Source organism: Urocitellus parryii, chromosome 1, assembly GCF_045843805.1.
Source record: "Urocitellus parryii isolate mUroPar1 chromosome 1, mUroPar1.hap1, whole genome shotgun sequence".
NCBI classification, from domain to species: Eukaryota; Metazoa; Chordata; class Mammalia; order Rodentia; family Sciuridae; genus Urocitellus; species Urocitellus parryii.
The window spans coordinates 192,506,400-192,520,384 of record NC_135531.1 but is presented as its reverse complement, the minus strand read 5'-3'; the positions used below and the strand labels follow the sequence as shown (position 1 = coordinate 192,520,384).

At 34.9% G+C, this 13,985-nt stretch overlaps 1 protein-coding gene across 1 annotated transcript in view; it reads left to right on the top strand.

Moving 5' to 3' along the window:
• The window catches only part of Dars1 (aspartyl-tRNA synthetase 1), a 61,861-nt gene that overhangs the window by 30,720 nt on the left and 17,156 nt on the right, over positions 1-13,985 (top strand). The window contains exons 5-7 of the mRNA XM_026388964.2: positions 31-133; positions 3,579-3,659; positions 5,364-5,423. Of these exons, the coding sequence (XP_026244749.2) occupies positions 31-133; positions 3,579-3,659; positions 5,364-5,423 (244 nt within the window). The remainder of the gene's footprint in view (positions 1-30; positions 134-3,578; positions 3,660-5,363; positions 5,424-13,985) is intronic.

The following is a 13,985-nucleotide window of genomic DNA, read 5'->3' as shown; positions in this document are numbered from 1 at the left end:
ATTAAAGTTGGGAATTTTATCTCTTGACAGCATCAACAAGGAAAGCATCGTAGATGTAGAAGGCGTTGTGAGAAAAGTGAATCAGAAAGTTGGAAGCTGTACACAGCAGGATGTTGAGTTACATGTTCAGAAGGTAACCGTTTTCAAAATATGAAATTGTGAGGGCTGGGGAGCACTTTCTAGCATGTCTGAGACCCTCGGTTTGATCCCCAGCACCTAAACAAACACACACACACACACACCAAAATATGTAAAAATATTTATGTATATAAATGGTATCTAGAAAAAATTACAGCTTTTCATGTCACATCTACATTTTTTAAAGCTTTTTTTTAATTTATTTTTTAGAAGTAGCTGGACACAATACCTTTATTTCGTTTATTTATTTTTATGTGGTGCTGGGGATCAAACCCAGTGCTTCACACGGCCAAGGCAGGCGCTCTACCACTGAGCTACAGCCTCAACAGTTTGTGTTATATAACAAATTATCTCAGGTTTGTTTGTTTTGTTTTTTAATTACCTCAGGATTTAATGACTTAGAACAACAAACATTTGCTTATGATTCTGTGAGCAAATTAGGATAGGCCTGTCTGGAATGGGTCACCTGCTCCACATGGCATTGACTGGTTCACTGATGTATCTGGAGCATCGCGTCTTATGGCCTCTCCTATTCTAGGATCACCTAGATAAGTTGATATGGTACTAGGGTAGTTTCCAGAGGCAAGTAAGGAGAGCCCTGTGCACAAGCACTTTTTTCAAAATTTCAGCTTGTGTCATGTTTATTAAATATCCCTTGTTCAAAGTCATTAGGCAAAACTCAACTCTAAGCGGTAGTGAAATAGATTCCAATTTTTGGAGGAGGAGCAGCAAGAACATACATACAGGAACAAGAGGAATTATTGCAGCCATTTTTGTACTTAGTCACATAAGGAAAAATATAAAACACATCTTAAAAATTTATTTGCAATTATGAATCGGTCTTACTATGGATTTTCTTCTGATGATGCTTTTAAAGTTTGATTGATTATGCCAATCTTTAATCATTTTGTTTCATTGAATTAATATTTTCACAACATAGAAAAGTCAAAAGAGATGACCCCACATTGGTCTCACGTTACAAATAGTAACTTTTTTTTTTTTTTTTTTTTTTTTTTGTGATGCTAGGGATTGAACCCAGGGCCTTGTGCATGGGAAGCAAACACTCTACCAACTGAGCTATATCCCCAGCCCATTACCTTTTTCTTTTTTTTTTTTAAAACATTATCCTTCATCTATTTTCTTCTCAGGCATAGAAACTGAGAATGCTCATTTTCATTGACTTGGTAACCAGCTACTTAGGAGGATCACAATTTTGAGGCCAGCCTGGGCAACCTAGCAAGATTCTGACTCAGAATTTTTTAAAAGAGGATTGGGAGTAGGGATGTAGCTCCATGGTGGGGCACTTGCCTAACATATGCAAAGCCCTGAGTTCAGCCCCCATTTCTACAAAAAAAAAAAAAGTAAATTCACACACATTTAGTACTATTGAAATAACCTTTCAATTTTGAACCTATAGCTCTGCGATTGAGGCCTAAATTATGTCTACAATATGCATCATTAAATATCTCTTTAAGAAGGTATCTTCAGGGTTGGGGTTGTAGCTCAGCGGTAGAGTGCTTGCCTAACACATGTAAGGCCCTGGATTCAATTATCAACACCACATAAAAATAAATAAATAAACGTATTGTGTATTGTGTCCAACTACAACTAAAAAATTAATCTTTTTTTTTTAAAGAAGGTGTCTTCAAAACAAGATGGTTTTCTTTCACCCTCACTTTATCTCTGTATGTGTATATGCACATGTGCATGAGTATATATTTTAAAAATGAGGCAGACTGATTCAGAAAGACTAATAACACATACGTACTCACTAATTTGAGAGTAAGATTGTATTTAACAGAAATTGATTATCATGGAATTCTCTTGAGACATAGAAAATCTTGTATTTTTACCTAACTTGATAGAATTCTTTCTATGTGTCTTATTTTGATTCGATCCCATCAGGCAATCTGTAACCTAGTAAAGAAATTGATGCTGACTTCTAAGAAAGATAGCTCCTGTCTTCTAACTAAATCTTTTTCAATTCTTTACTGAAGAAAACTTTTAGTGACTAGAGCAAACAGATGTATTTTTAAGAAATTCTTACTGAACTAGGCATATAGGTCATTGATAGAGCTTATGCCATACACAGGGCCCTGGGTTCAATCTGTAGCACCAGGAATAAAAGAAGATATTCTTAAAATGTAGCAGGCAACTTAAATAAGGGTTAATAATGAATATAAAGCCTAAAGAACTTACAGACAAATTTTGCCTTAATAAAAATAGTTATAAAGTATTTCACAAACCATAGTTTTACAGACTAAATAGAATTTTATCATAAACAATGACTTTTCCTAATCATGTATATTTATTCAACCAGCATTCACTGATAATATATACTTTGTACCAAGTATTATGTGAAGGTCTGTAGCTCAAAATACTCAAAAACCTAATAAAGATGATGATGGATTTCTACTAATTATAAAAGTAAAAGAAGGAGCTCTTTAGGTCTACTTTGTATTGGAAATCAAATTTGTTATCAAAGGAAACCCTACAACTTGGGTATAGGAAATGGTGACAAATAACTCTGCTTTACTATGAGGAAGACTGAAGTGTCATTTTGACACTTTTTTTTCTTGAAGTGTCTGAGCTAAATGCTAAATGTGATCTGCCAACTGGAAGAATATAATTCGCTTTCCTGAATTAACTAAATAAAGGCATTTCCCTTTGTGCTTTAGCAAGTTTTCCAGCCACAGTTGGAAATATAATAATTTTTTTAAGAGTATTCGGAAAATCTTAACCCAGTCTTTATGATCTAATTGTTTCTTATCGCTGAAATGTGAAATTAGTGAGTGGATATTGAAGAATTTTAACAGTGTAAAGGAACATTCTGTATGGCAGCTTCCAACCAGAAAGCATCAGGAAATTACATGTTAATATTTGATGAGAGGAGGCAATTAAGGGATCCTTGGAAAAAAAGAAAAGAAAGGAGAGGTGTAAGCAGATCTAGACTGAATCAGATCCTAGTAATATCAATGGTCAAATGCTTTTAACAGTAGTAGCAATTCTTATATTAATGGATTGATTCTTACATAAACCTCATTTTAATTAAAGCTCTGAGATTAAATGATTTCCCTAACAACAGCTTTTGTATGACAAATCTAGGCCTTAGTTATTTATTACATTGGTGTTTACCCTAGGGATAACAGAATATTTGTTACACCTTTTCCTATCTGATTATTTTAACAACCCATTGAAGTAGGCAAAAATACCTCCATTTTATAGATGCAAAATATATATATATTATATATATATATATATATATATATATATAATATATATATATATCTTCTTTGAGTTTAGCAAGCATTTTCCGTTAAGGATGTATACAAACATTGCTTCATGTTTAAATCAAATGCAGATTTTTTTTTTTTTCTATTTAAGCAAAAGATACCAGGTTTTGTGTGCCTTTGCTGTTTTTGGCCATTTCTCACTTTCAGATTTATGTGATCAGTTTGGCTGAACCCCGCCTGCCCCTGCAGCTAGATGATGCCATTCGGCCTGAGGTGGAAGGAGAAGAGGTATTTTATATTTATGAAATACACTTCCTCTGTATATTTAGTTTGTAAAACATTGAAAACCTGATGTCCTAGTTTTGTACTGAGAACTTGTAAATTGATTTGGGCTCACTTTTCATTTAAATTTACAGGGTCTGGGAATGTGCTTGCTTACTATGCACAAGGGCCTGGGTCTAATCCCTAGCACCATAAGAATATATAGGTATATATATAAATAAATTTTACAGTTCTAACATTTTTATCTCAAAATCCCTTTTACACTTTTTTGTTTGTTTTCTTTGAGGTGCCAGGGATTGAACCCAAGCCTTACACATGCTAGGGCTAGTCCTTTGGGCTGGGTATATAGCTCAGTGGTAAAGTACTAGCCTAGCATGCACAAGATGTACAAGACCCTGGCCTCCTGGCCTAATTCCCAGTACCACCAAAGAAAAAAGAAAAAAAAAATTGAAAATTCCTACCCACTCCCAACTTTTATATTTTGGGTTTACCTATCAATATTTACAGTATTAGAAGTTAAGACAAATTTGAAAGAATTAATTTGTTTAAAACAATACAAATGTATTTTAAACTTGTATATGTTTCATATGAATAATAAAATTAGCAGTAAAAAGCATTTTATATTTTCCAAAACAAAAAATAATTTAGTGTCAAGTGACACTGTAAAAAATAATAATAAAAATGATTTTTAAAAAGTGATATTGTGTTACGTATGCATAAATCTTTAATGTCTTTTTTCCATTTTAAAATGTTGTCTTTTTATTATTGAGTTTTTTTTTTATTTAGTACAGATACAAGTGTTTTATTAAATACATGTTTCACAAATCTTTTTTCCCATTCAGTGGGTTTTCTTCTCACTTTTCCCACCCTTTGGTACCAGGAATTTAACCCAGGGGCACTTAACCACTGAGCCATATCCCAGCCCTTTTTCTATTTTTTATTTTAAGGCAAGGTCTCACTAAGTTGCCTTGGGGCTTGATCTGTAGCTGAGGCTGGTTTTAAACTTGTTCCTCCTGCCTCAGCCTCCTGAGCCACTGGGATTACAAACAGGCCACTGTGCTTGGCTTCACTTTCTTGATGGTATTATATGCTGCACAAAAGTTTTCTTTTTTCTTTTTTTTTTTATGTCTGTCTTAATATACAACTAGATTTTCATTGCTTCTGAATTTACTCTGCTTTACCTTCATATAATCTTTGGAAAGCTCTTTGGTACACTCATTATGAGTGAGAGTGAAAAAGTATTATTATGCAAAAAAATGGGTTTGACTTCATGAGCTCCCTGAAAGAATCTCAAGAACCTTTAGTGGTTCCCAGACCACACTTTTGAGGACTACTATTTTTAACTTTTATCTGTTCCATCAATGTAGGCCTAACAGCTTAAATCCAGGAATCAATAAAGTTGCAGGTGGTTAATTCTTCTAATGTTCCAATAATGAGACAGAGTTGGGGGGTGGAAAAAGGAAAGAAAGCCTCAGCATCTGTTCATGCACATTTCTTTCTCTTTAACACTAACCTCTCTGATCCTGCCTCTTATTTCTACCATGACTTTATATCCCTGATTTTTGTACATAATATTATTAACACACAGCCATTCTTACTTAAAAGTGAGCAGCTTCTGAAAGGTTTTTGTGTTCTTCAAAATTTACAGTCTGTTTTTTGGTGTTATAGGTTTTTTTGTTTTCTGTTTTTGATTTTGTTTTGTTTTTTTAGGAAGGAAGAGCTACTGTTAACCAAGATACAAGATTAGACAACAGAGTCATTGATCTCCGGGTATGCCTCGTTTATTTATTAAGGTGATATGATTATGTCAAAATTGAGATGGGCAGGGATACCATAACTATTTTAAGTTTATAAAGCTAATATAATTCAGGAAACAGTTACCTTTCAGATTGACCCTTCCTCTAACAGGAACTGCTGGCAACAAGAACAGTCAAGTACTGGTTCACAAGATGTTGACTCACTTTGTTTTAAAATGATAGTGATCATAAATCTAATAAATAGAGTCAGTTCCAGGTGATAACTGTTTTGACAAGTTTAGTCAACAAGAAAATATAACTACTAATATTACTACAAAATTGTGAAAGAGGTTATATGCACATTTTTAGAACAAAAAAAAGTGCAGATGAGTAATTAATGCTTCAATCTTGTGAATTTGATCTGGACACAATTAATAATACAGAAGTATTTGGCCCTAGTGGTTTATACAGCAGTTTCGTGGGTCTTTTGTTTCCCTTTTGGTTTGGTTGCAAGTGAAAGATTTCAGTGGTTTCATCATTATAGTAAAACCAGTGTCATCTTTCTTTCTTAATGTTTGACCACATCTTCCTCCTTAAATATTCTACCTAATGTCAGATTCTTTGTCACCTTAAGAGTTATTTCCAACTCTTCTGCAATCATGCCAATTTAATTTGCACTTATAATACATTCAGTGTTGTTCCTAATTATTTGCTTTTTGTTTGCTTTTACCTTTTCCATTTTGATTTATGTAGAAAAATCCAGCAGTAATCAAAAGTCCTCTTTTCTTTTTATTTATTTATTTTTTTAGGGGCACTCCACCATTGAGCTACATCCTCAGTTTCTTCTTTGCTTTTTTGTTTTGTTGTTGTTGTTATTTTGAGACAGGGTTTAAGTCCCTGAGGCTGGCCTCCAGCTTGTAATCCTCCTGCCCCAGCCTCCAAAGTCAGTAGAACATGCACAACCCCCACCCAACTCACCCTTTGCTAGACCTCTTGAAACTGCCTAGAAATCTCAGGTTTTTGCATATTTGTCCCTGTTATTTGTTTGTGCCTCTGGAATTTGGCCCAAAGATTTTATTATTTTTGTTTTGTTTTGTTTTAATTCATTGCCACCATTGAAGCAAAGGAATTTTGTCAGGTGCAGTGGCACATGCACCTGTAGTCAATTCAGTCACTTGTGAGGACAAAAAAAGACTCACTTGAGCACAGAAATTTGGAATTAGTCTGGGTAGCATAATGAGGTCCATCTCAAAAAGAATAGAATGTCAGGCATGGTGGTGCAAACCTATAATCCCAACAATTTTGGAGACTGAGCAAAAAGATCACAAGTTTGAAGCCAGCCTTGACAATTTAGCAAGACCCAATATCTCATCTCAAAATAAAAAATAAAAAGGACTGGGGATGTAATTCAGTGATAAAATGTTCCTGGGCTCTATCCCCAGTACCAAAAAGAAAAGAAAGAATAGAGGAGAGACAGTAGTTTTGTATTAAAATTTAAGTGGCTTTTCTTAAAAAGTTGGAGGAGAATCTGGCAATACTGGGTCCACATGAGCTTGCATACTATGGGGCATGCTTTGTCCTGTACCACTAAGGATCATTCTGTTATTTAATTCATGTTATTTGGTCCTCAGAAGCATTCACATTTATTTTTTTTAATATTTTTAAAATTGTAGATAGACATAATACCTTTATTTTATTTTATTTATTTTTATGTGGTGTTAAGGATCAAACCCATTTCTTCACACATGCTAGCCAAGTGCTCTACCATTGAGCCATACCCCTAGCCCCAGCATTCTCATTTTTAACCTCTATTTTGACATTTAGGGAGGCATGTGCATTAATAACTTCAAATCTTTAAGCACCTTAGTTTACAAAAGCAGCTGTTTTATTCTTAACTTAGCAAAGGCAGGGGTCAGAAGGCCGGGGTTGTAGCTCAATGATAGAGTATTTGCCTAGCATGTGTGAGTCACTGGATTCAATCCTCAATACCATAAATAAATAAATAAATAAGTTGTGTCTATCTACAACTTAAAAAAAAAAAAGTCAAGGGTTGGAGAAGCTGCAAGTCAAAGGCAAAATTAACATTCTCCAATAATATAAAACATTCCAGGATATATCTTCATGTTCATTCTACTGTAGCCTAATGTTTCTGTCAGATAATGAATTGTTTTCTCTAGAAACTTTCTAGGCAGGCAGTCCGAATAAAAAATATTTCATCTCCTGGCCCCATACATCTAAATAAAATACAAAATAGGGCTGGGGATGTGGCTCAGTGGCTGAGTGCCGCTGAGTTCCATCCCAAGGACCCCAAAAACGGGGAGGGGGTTTATTAGGTTGACTTACTTGACCAGAAGCTAGATAGTCCAACAATGGCTGGAAAACTGGGAGAACCAGTACCTGAACAGTCCAAGAGGCTGAAGCCCCAGAGCAAAAGGTATCAATGGTGCTACCCTAGTCAGACCTAAGGCTTCTGAAAATTCCTTGGTGGATCACTGGCAGAGTCCACTTTGGAAGGGTGAAAAAGTGAAAATCCAATATCCTCAGAGATTGTAGCAGCAATCAAGAACCATTCAATAAGAATAGAGCTTTCATATGCTGTTGCTTCCTTGTTCTTCCAACTTTTATTCCATCCACACATAGGGAGGGTCTCCACTTGAGTCGGCTATTCCCACATGCCAATCATTCCTTGGCAAACCCAGAAGTCTCTTAATCATCGGCATCTCTTAATCTGATCGAGTTGACAGTTCAAATTGACCATTAGAAATTAACCATACCTAGCCAATTGAAATAAGGTTTAATTATACTTTCAAATTACACAGTATACTTTACATTAACTTATGTGCCATAATATTTTAGTTGCATTTTATTTGAAATAGGTTTACACAAATACTTTATTAAATATATATTTCTTTTGTTACTCTAATCTTACTGAAGATCATTGTTAATTTTAACCCTAAACCATAAATTTTTTATATAGATGGAAAAGGCAATTATAGTAATCAACATGTAATAAGTAACAGTTTTTCTTTTTTTAATTATTTTTCTTTTTTAAATTTTTTCTTCATGCTGTTTAATTATATTCTACCCAGAACAACCTGATTTGGCTGAAAGGGGAGAAATTTCCTTTACATTTCTTAGATTTTAAATTCTCTGAGTTGTCCTCTTATGATAATGATTTTTGAAGGAGGAACAAATATTGAAAGATGAACCAGTAGTGGATACAAAATGATTTGTATCTACTTTGATTTCATCCACTGAGCACGATTTCTCTAGCAGATTAACTGTACAATCCAGGCTTTTGGACAGTTTTTGCCTCTGGACAAATTGCCTTAGAGTGATATTCAAATCTCCTAATACTAAATTTTATTTTTTAGTTTGGGGGCAGGGAGTTTTGTTCAGTTTGGGATTTGTCTTTTCTTTTGGTACTAGGAACTGAACCCAGGGGCACTATACCATGAAGCTACATCCACAGCCCTTTTTATTTTTCATTTTGAGACAGGGAATTGCTAAGTTGCCCAGGCTGGTCTCAAACTTGTGATCCTCCTGCCTCAGTCTCCTGAGTACCTGGGATTGCAGATGTGTACCAACATACCCAGCTTCTTGGTAGTAATTCCTGTTAATATGATAAGTAATTTTAAAAGTTCAGGATTTATTTTGGAATATTTTATTTTTCTTGGTTTTTTTCCCCACCCTCATTCTCAAATTAAACTATTAAAAATAGTAAATATTTTCCTGTATGTAAGGGCTGGTAGAAATTAGAACATAGTAGACAAATTAAAATCAGACACAGTGGCACATGCCTATAATCCAGGAACTCTAGAGACAAAGACAGGAGGATAACAAATTCAAGGACAGCCTGGTCAATTTAGCAAGACCCTGTCTCAAAAAATAAAAAGGGCTAGGGACGTGGCTCAGTGGCAGAGCATTCCTGAATTTAGTCCCCAGTACCAAAAAAATAAAGAAACAAATTAGGACATTGGAATTATTATCTAAATAACTGTTCACTGTCTATTCTAAGTACCATCTTTCTGATGGTTAGCAAGTGTCTTGAAGAATCTAATGAGGAAAAACACTATATATATATATATATATGAATGAGACATAATTCCAGTTTCCTGGATCTGTGTTCTGCACTAACATTCTTGTTTATGTAATCAGGATGTCAAGAATGGTAGCCCAGTGTGGTTTTTAAAAAAACATAATTAGTGCTTTGTACGGTGGAACACACCTATAATCCTAAATTTGAAACCAGCCTCAGCAATTTAGTAAGGGCCGTAAGCAACTTAATGAGGCCCTATCTCACAATAAAAAATAAAAAGGGGTGGGGATATGGCTCAGTGGTAAGGAGCTCCTAGGTTCAGTCCCCAGTACCAAAAAAAAAAAAAGAATTTTTTTTTAATTTATTTTATTTATTTATTTATTTATTTTTTATTGTTGGTCGTTCAAAACGTTACATAGTTCTTAATACATCATATTTCCCAGTTTGATTCAAGTGGGTTATGAACTCCCAATTTTACCCCGTATACAGATTGCTGTATCACATCAGTTACCCTTCCATTTATTGACATAATGCCTTTCTAGTGTCTGATGTATTCTGCTGTCTGTCCTATTCTCTACTATCCCCCCTCCCCTCCCCTTTTCTCTCTCTACCCCTTCTACTGTAAATCATTTCTTCCATTTGTATTGTCTTGTCTTACCCCTCCTTTCCTCTTATATGTCATTTTGTATAACCCTGAGGATCGCCTTCCATTTCCATGCGATTTCCCTTCTCACTTCCTTTCCCTCCCACCTCTCAACCCTGTTAATGTAAATCTTCTTCTCAAGCTCTTCGTCCCTACCCTGTCCTTGTTTCCTCCCCTTATATCAAAGGAGTCATTTGGTATTTGTTTTTTAAAGATTGACTAGCTTCACTTAGCATAATCTGCTCTAATGCCATCCATTTCCCTCCAAATTCTATGATTTTGTCATTTTTTAGTGCAGAGTAATACTCCATTGTGTATAAATGCCACATTTTTTTTATCCATTCATCTATTGAAGGGCATCTAGGCTGATTCCACAATCTTGCTATCGTGAATTGTGCTGCTATGAACATCGATGTAGCAGTGTCCCTGTAGCATGCTCTTATTAGGTCTTTAGGGAATAGACCGAGAAGGGGGATATAGCTGGGTCAAACGGTGGTTCCATTCCCAGCTTTCCAAGAAATCTCCATACTGCTTTCCAAATTGGCTGCACCAGTTTGCAGTCCCACCAGCAATGAACAAGAGTGCCCTTTTCCCCCGCATCCTCTCCAGCACTTATTGTTGTTTGACTTCCTAATGGCTGCCAATCTTACTGGAGTGAGATGGTATCTTAGGGTAGTTTTGATTTGCATTTCTCTGACTGCTAGCGATGGTGAGCATTTTTTCATGTACTTATTGATTGACTGTATGTCGTCCTCTGAGAAGTGTCTGTTCAGGTCCTTTGCCCATTTATTGATTGGGTTATTTGTTATCTTTTTGTCTAATTTTTTGAGTTCTTTATATATTCTGGTTATTAGGGTTCTATCTGAAGTGTGTGGAGTAAAGATTTGTTCCCAGGATGTAGGCTCCCTGTTTATCTCTCTTGTTTCTTTTGCTGAGAAAAAACTTTTTAGTTTGAGTAAGTCCCATTTGTTGATTCTAGTTGTTAACTCTTGCGCTATGGGTGTCCTATTGAGGAATTTGGAGCCTGATCCCACAGTATGTAGATCATAACCAACTTTTTCTTCTATCAGATGCCGTGTCTCTGATTTAATATCAAGCTCCTTGATCCATTTTGAGTTAACTTTTGTGCATGGCGAGAGATAGGGATTCAGATTCATTTTGATGCAAATGGATTTCCAGTTTTCCCAGCACCATTTGTTGAAGATGCTATCCTTCCTCCATTGCATGCTTTTAGCCCCTTTATCAAATATAAGATAGTTGTAGTTTTGTGGATTGGTTACTGTGTCCTCTATTCTGTACCATTGGTCCACCCGCCTGTTTTGGTACCAGTACCATGCTGTTTTTGTTACTTTTGCTCTGTAGTATAGTTTGAAGTCTGGTATCGCTATACCGCCTGCTTCACACTTCCTGCTTAGTATTGTTTTTGCTATTCTGGGTCTTTTATTATTCCATATGAATTTCATGATTCTTTTATCTATTTCTACAAGAAATGCTGTTGGGATTTTGATTGGCATTGCATTGAACTTATAGAGAACTTTTGGTAATATCGCCATTTTGATGATGTTGGTTCTGCCTATCCATGAGCAGGGTATATTTTTCCATCTTCTAAGGTCTTCTTCTATATCATTCTTTAGGGTTCTGTAATTTTCATTATATAAATCTTTCACCTCTTTTGTTAGGTTGATTCCCAAGTATTTTATTTTTGGGGGGGATATTGTGAATGGAGTAGTTGTCCTCATTTCCGTTTCAGAGGGAAATAAAATAAAATAAATAAATAAAAACATAATTAGTGAAATTTCTGTTAATACCATATAAGCTGTAGTGATCATATATAGGTTGTTAGGATTTTTATGGTAATTCATTATCTAATCTATTTTATTAAGAGTAATGACAAATGTCTTCTGGGTGATATTTCTTACCCTCCTTACAAGCAGGTCAGACACACAGTTGCAAATGAGTTATAAATGTAAAATGTCTGAAAAACAATAAATTCTTCATCAAAATTTTAAAACTCTTTACTGAAAGAATACATTCAGTTGGGTGCAGTGACACATGCCTGTAGTCCCAGCAGCTCTGGAAACTGAGGCAGGAGGATCGTGAGTTCAAAGCCAGCCTCAGCAAATTGGCAAGGTCCTAAGCAACTCAGTGAGACCTTGTCTTGACATAAATATATTTTTAAAAGGGCTGCGGATGTGGCTCAGTGGTTAAGTGTCCCTGGTTTCAATCCCCAGTACCAAAAAAAAATACATTCAACTACTTTACCACTAAGAACAGGATTAAGTTTAAATCCCAAATCACAGAAAATGCCCAGATAAAGTCAGATACATAAAGTTAAATAACACTGAAAATATACTATCAAATGTACTTCAAAGAGGCTGAAATAATTTAATACTTCAACTAGCATTGTAGTACCCAGTTTCCCTAGTCTTCAGCACTATATATTCATTCTTTTTTTTTTAAGTTGTAGTTGGACACAATACCTTTATTTCACTTATTTATTTTTATGTGGTGCTGAGGATCGAACCCAGGATCTCGAACGTGCGAAGCGAGCACTCTACCACTGAGCCACAACCCCAGCCCCTACCTACATTCATTCTTTTTTGAGATATTCTACTCCTGGGAATTTGAAAAGCAAATCAATAATCAGAAATATATGTGAATTAAATAATTAAGGATACCTACTTCAAAGTAGCCTATAATTTTGAAATGTTAAATAAGATTTAAATCTTCACACAGGACATAAAGACTGTAGGTTACTATATTTTTGAAAGCAAAAGATTTTGTAATCTGTTGTGATTGAATGAACCCTTTTTCCCTAAACCACATAGTGTAAAAGAAAAGCCACAAGTCTTTCTCTAGTTTAAGTGTAGACATCTTGCAAATGAATAAGTAAATAGTCCAAAAAATTATATGAGTCTTTTATATGTTTTCAGTTGTTTTGTGGGAAATTATTGATTTGTATCTTTGACTTTGAATTATAGAATACTGTTACTTAAATATGTCCTGGTTTACATGAATTTTTTCACTCCACCTACAGAAAGTCAAGGTTATTAAGTAGCATTTTTTGTGGTGAAGGAAATGTAGATTGGCCATCTCATCATTAACAGCATTTTCAAAGGGTGCTACTGTCTACATTCAGAATGAATGCTGTATTCACTGAATCAAGAGTAAAGCCCTTTGACATGGGGTAAATAATTGAAATTCCTGAATACCATTCCAGCTTTTCACAGCTATCAATGTTTTAAGGTCAGGTGTTTTTTGCTAAATGTCTATCTAGTCACAGAATAACTTCCTGATGCCTTTTTCCCCTCCTTCTAATGTATTAGGCAAGACTTTCAGGTAAGAAACCACTTCTTTTGACCAAATGATCAAAAGTTAGTATAGAACAGAGACAATTACTTCTAGAACTTTCTGGCAACTATTAGATTTGGTTGGGGCTGAAAGTAAATTGGGGGACCAAAGAAACTGAGAAAGAAAGTAGGGAAAGGGAGAAAAAATACAAAAGGTGACTGGTGGACAGTGCTTTAGATGCCATTTGAGAAGTCAGTGTCATAGGATATCTACCCCTTTTATTTTTTCTTAATTTCTTGATTTAATTGAAACAAACACATGATTGTCTGCAATTCAAGTATTCTTGATAATAATTAATTAAGTGTATGGTTGCTTTATTCATTTATTATTCAGTGCTAAAATCTTCCCTTAAAGGATTTGTATGCTGCATAAACATCGGTAAACTCACTTCATGGTTGCCTTTAGGAAAAAAAAAAAAGAATAGAATTTATAAGTAAGGTATTTCATTAGTTAAGAAATATTTTTCTTTTATGGAATTCTTACAAATTAAAACATCTGCTCATAGCATTTCTATGATCATATATAGTCATTACATTCCAGCGTCCTTATCACCTTCTGTGTTA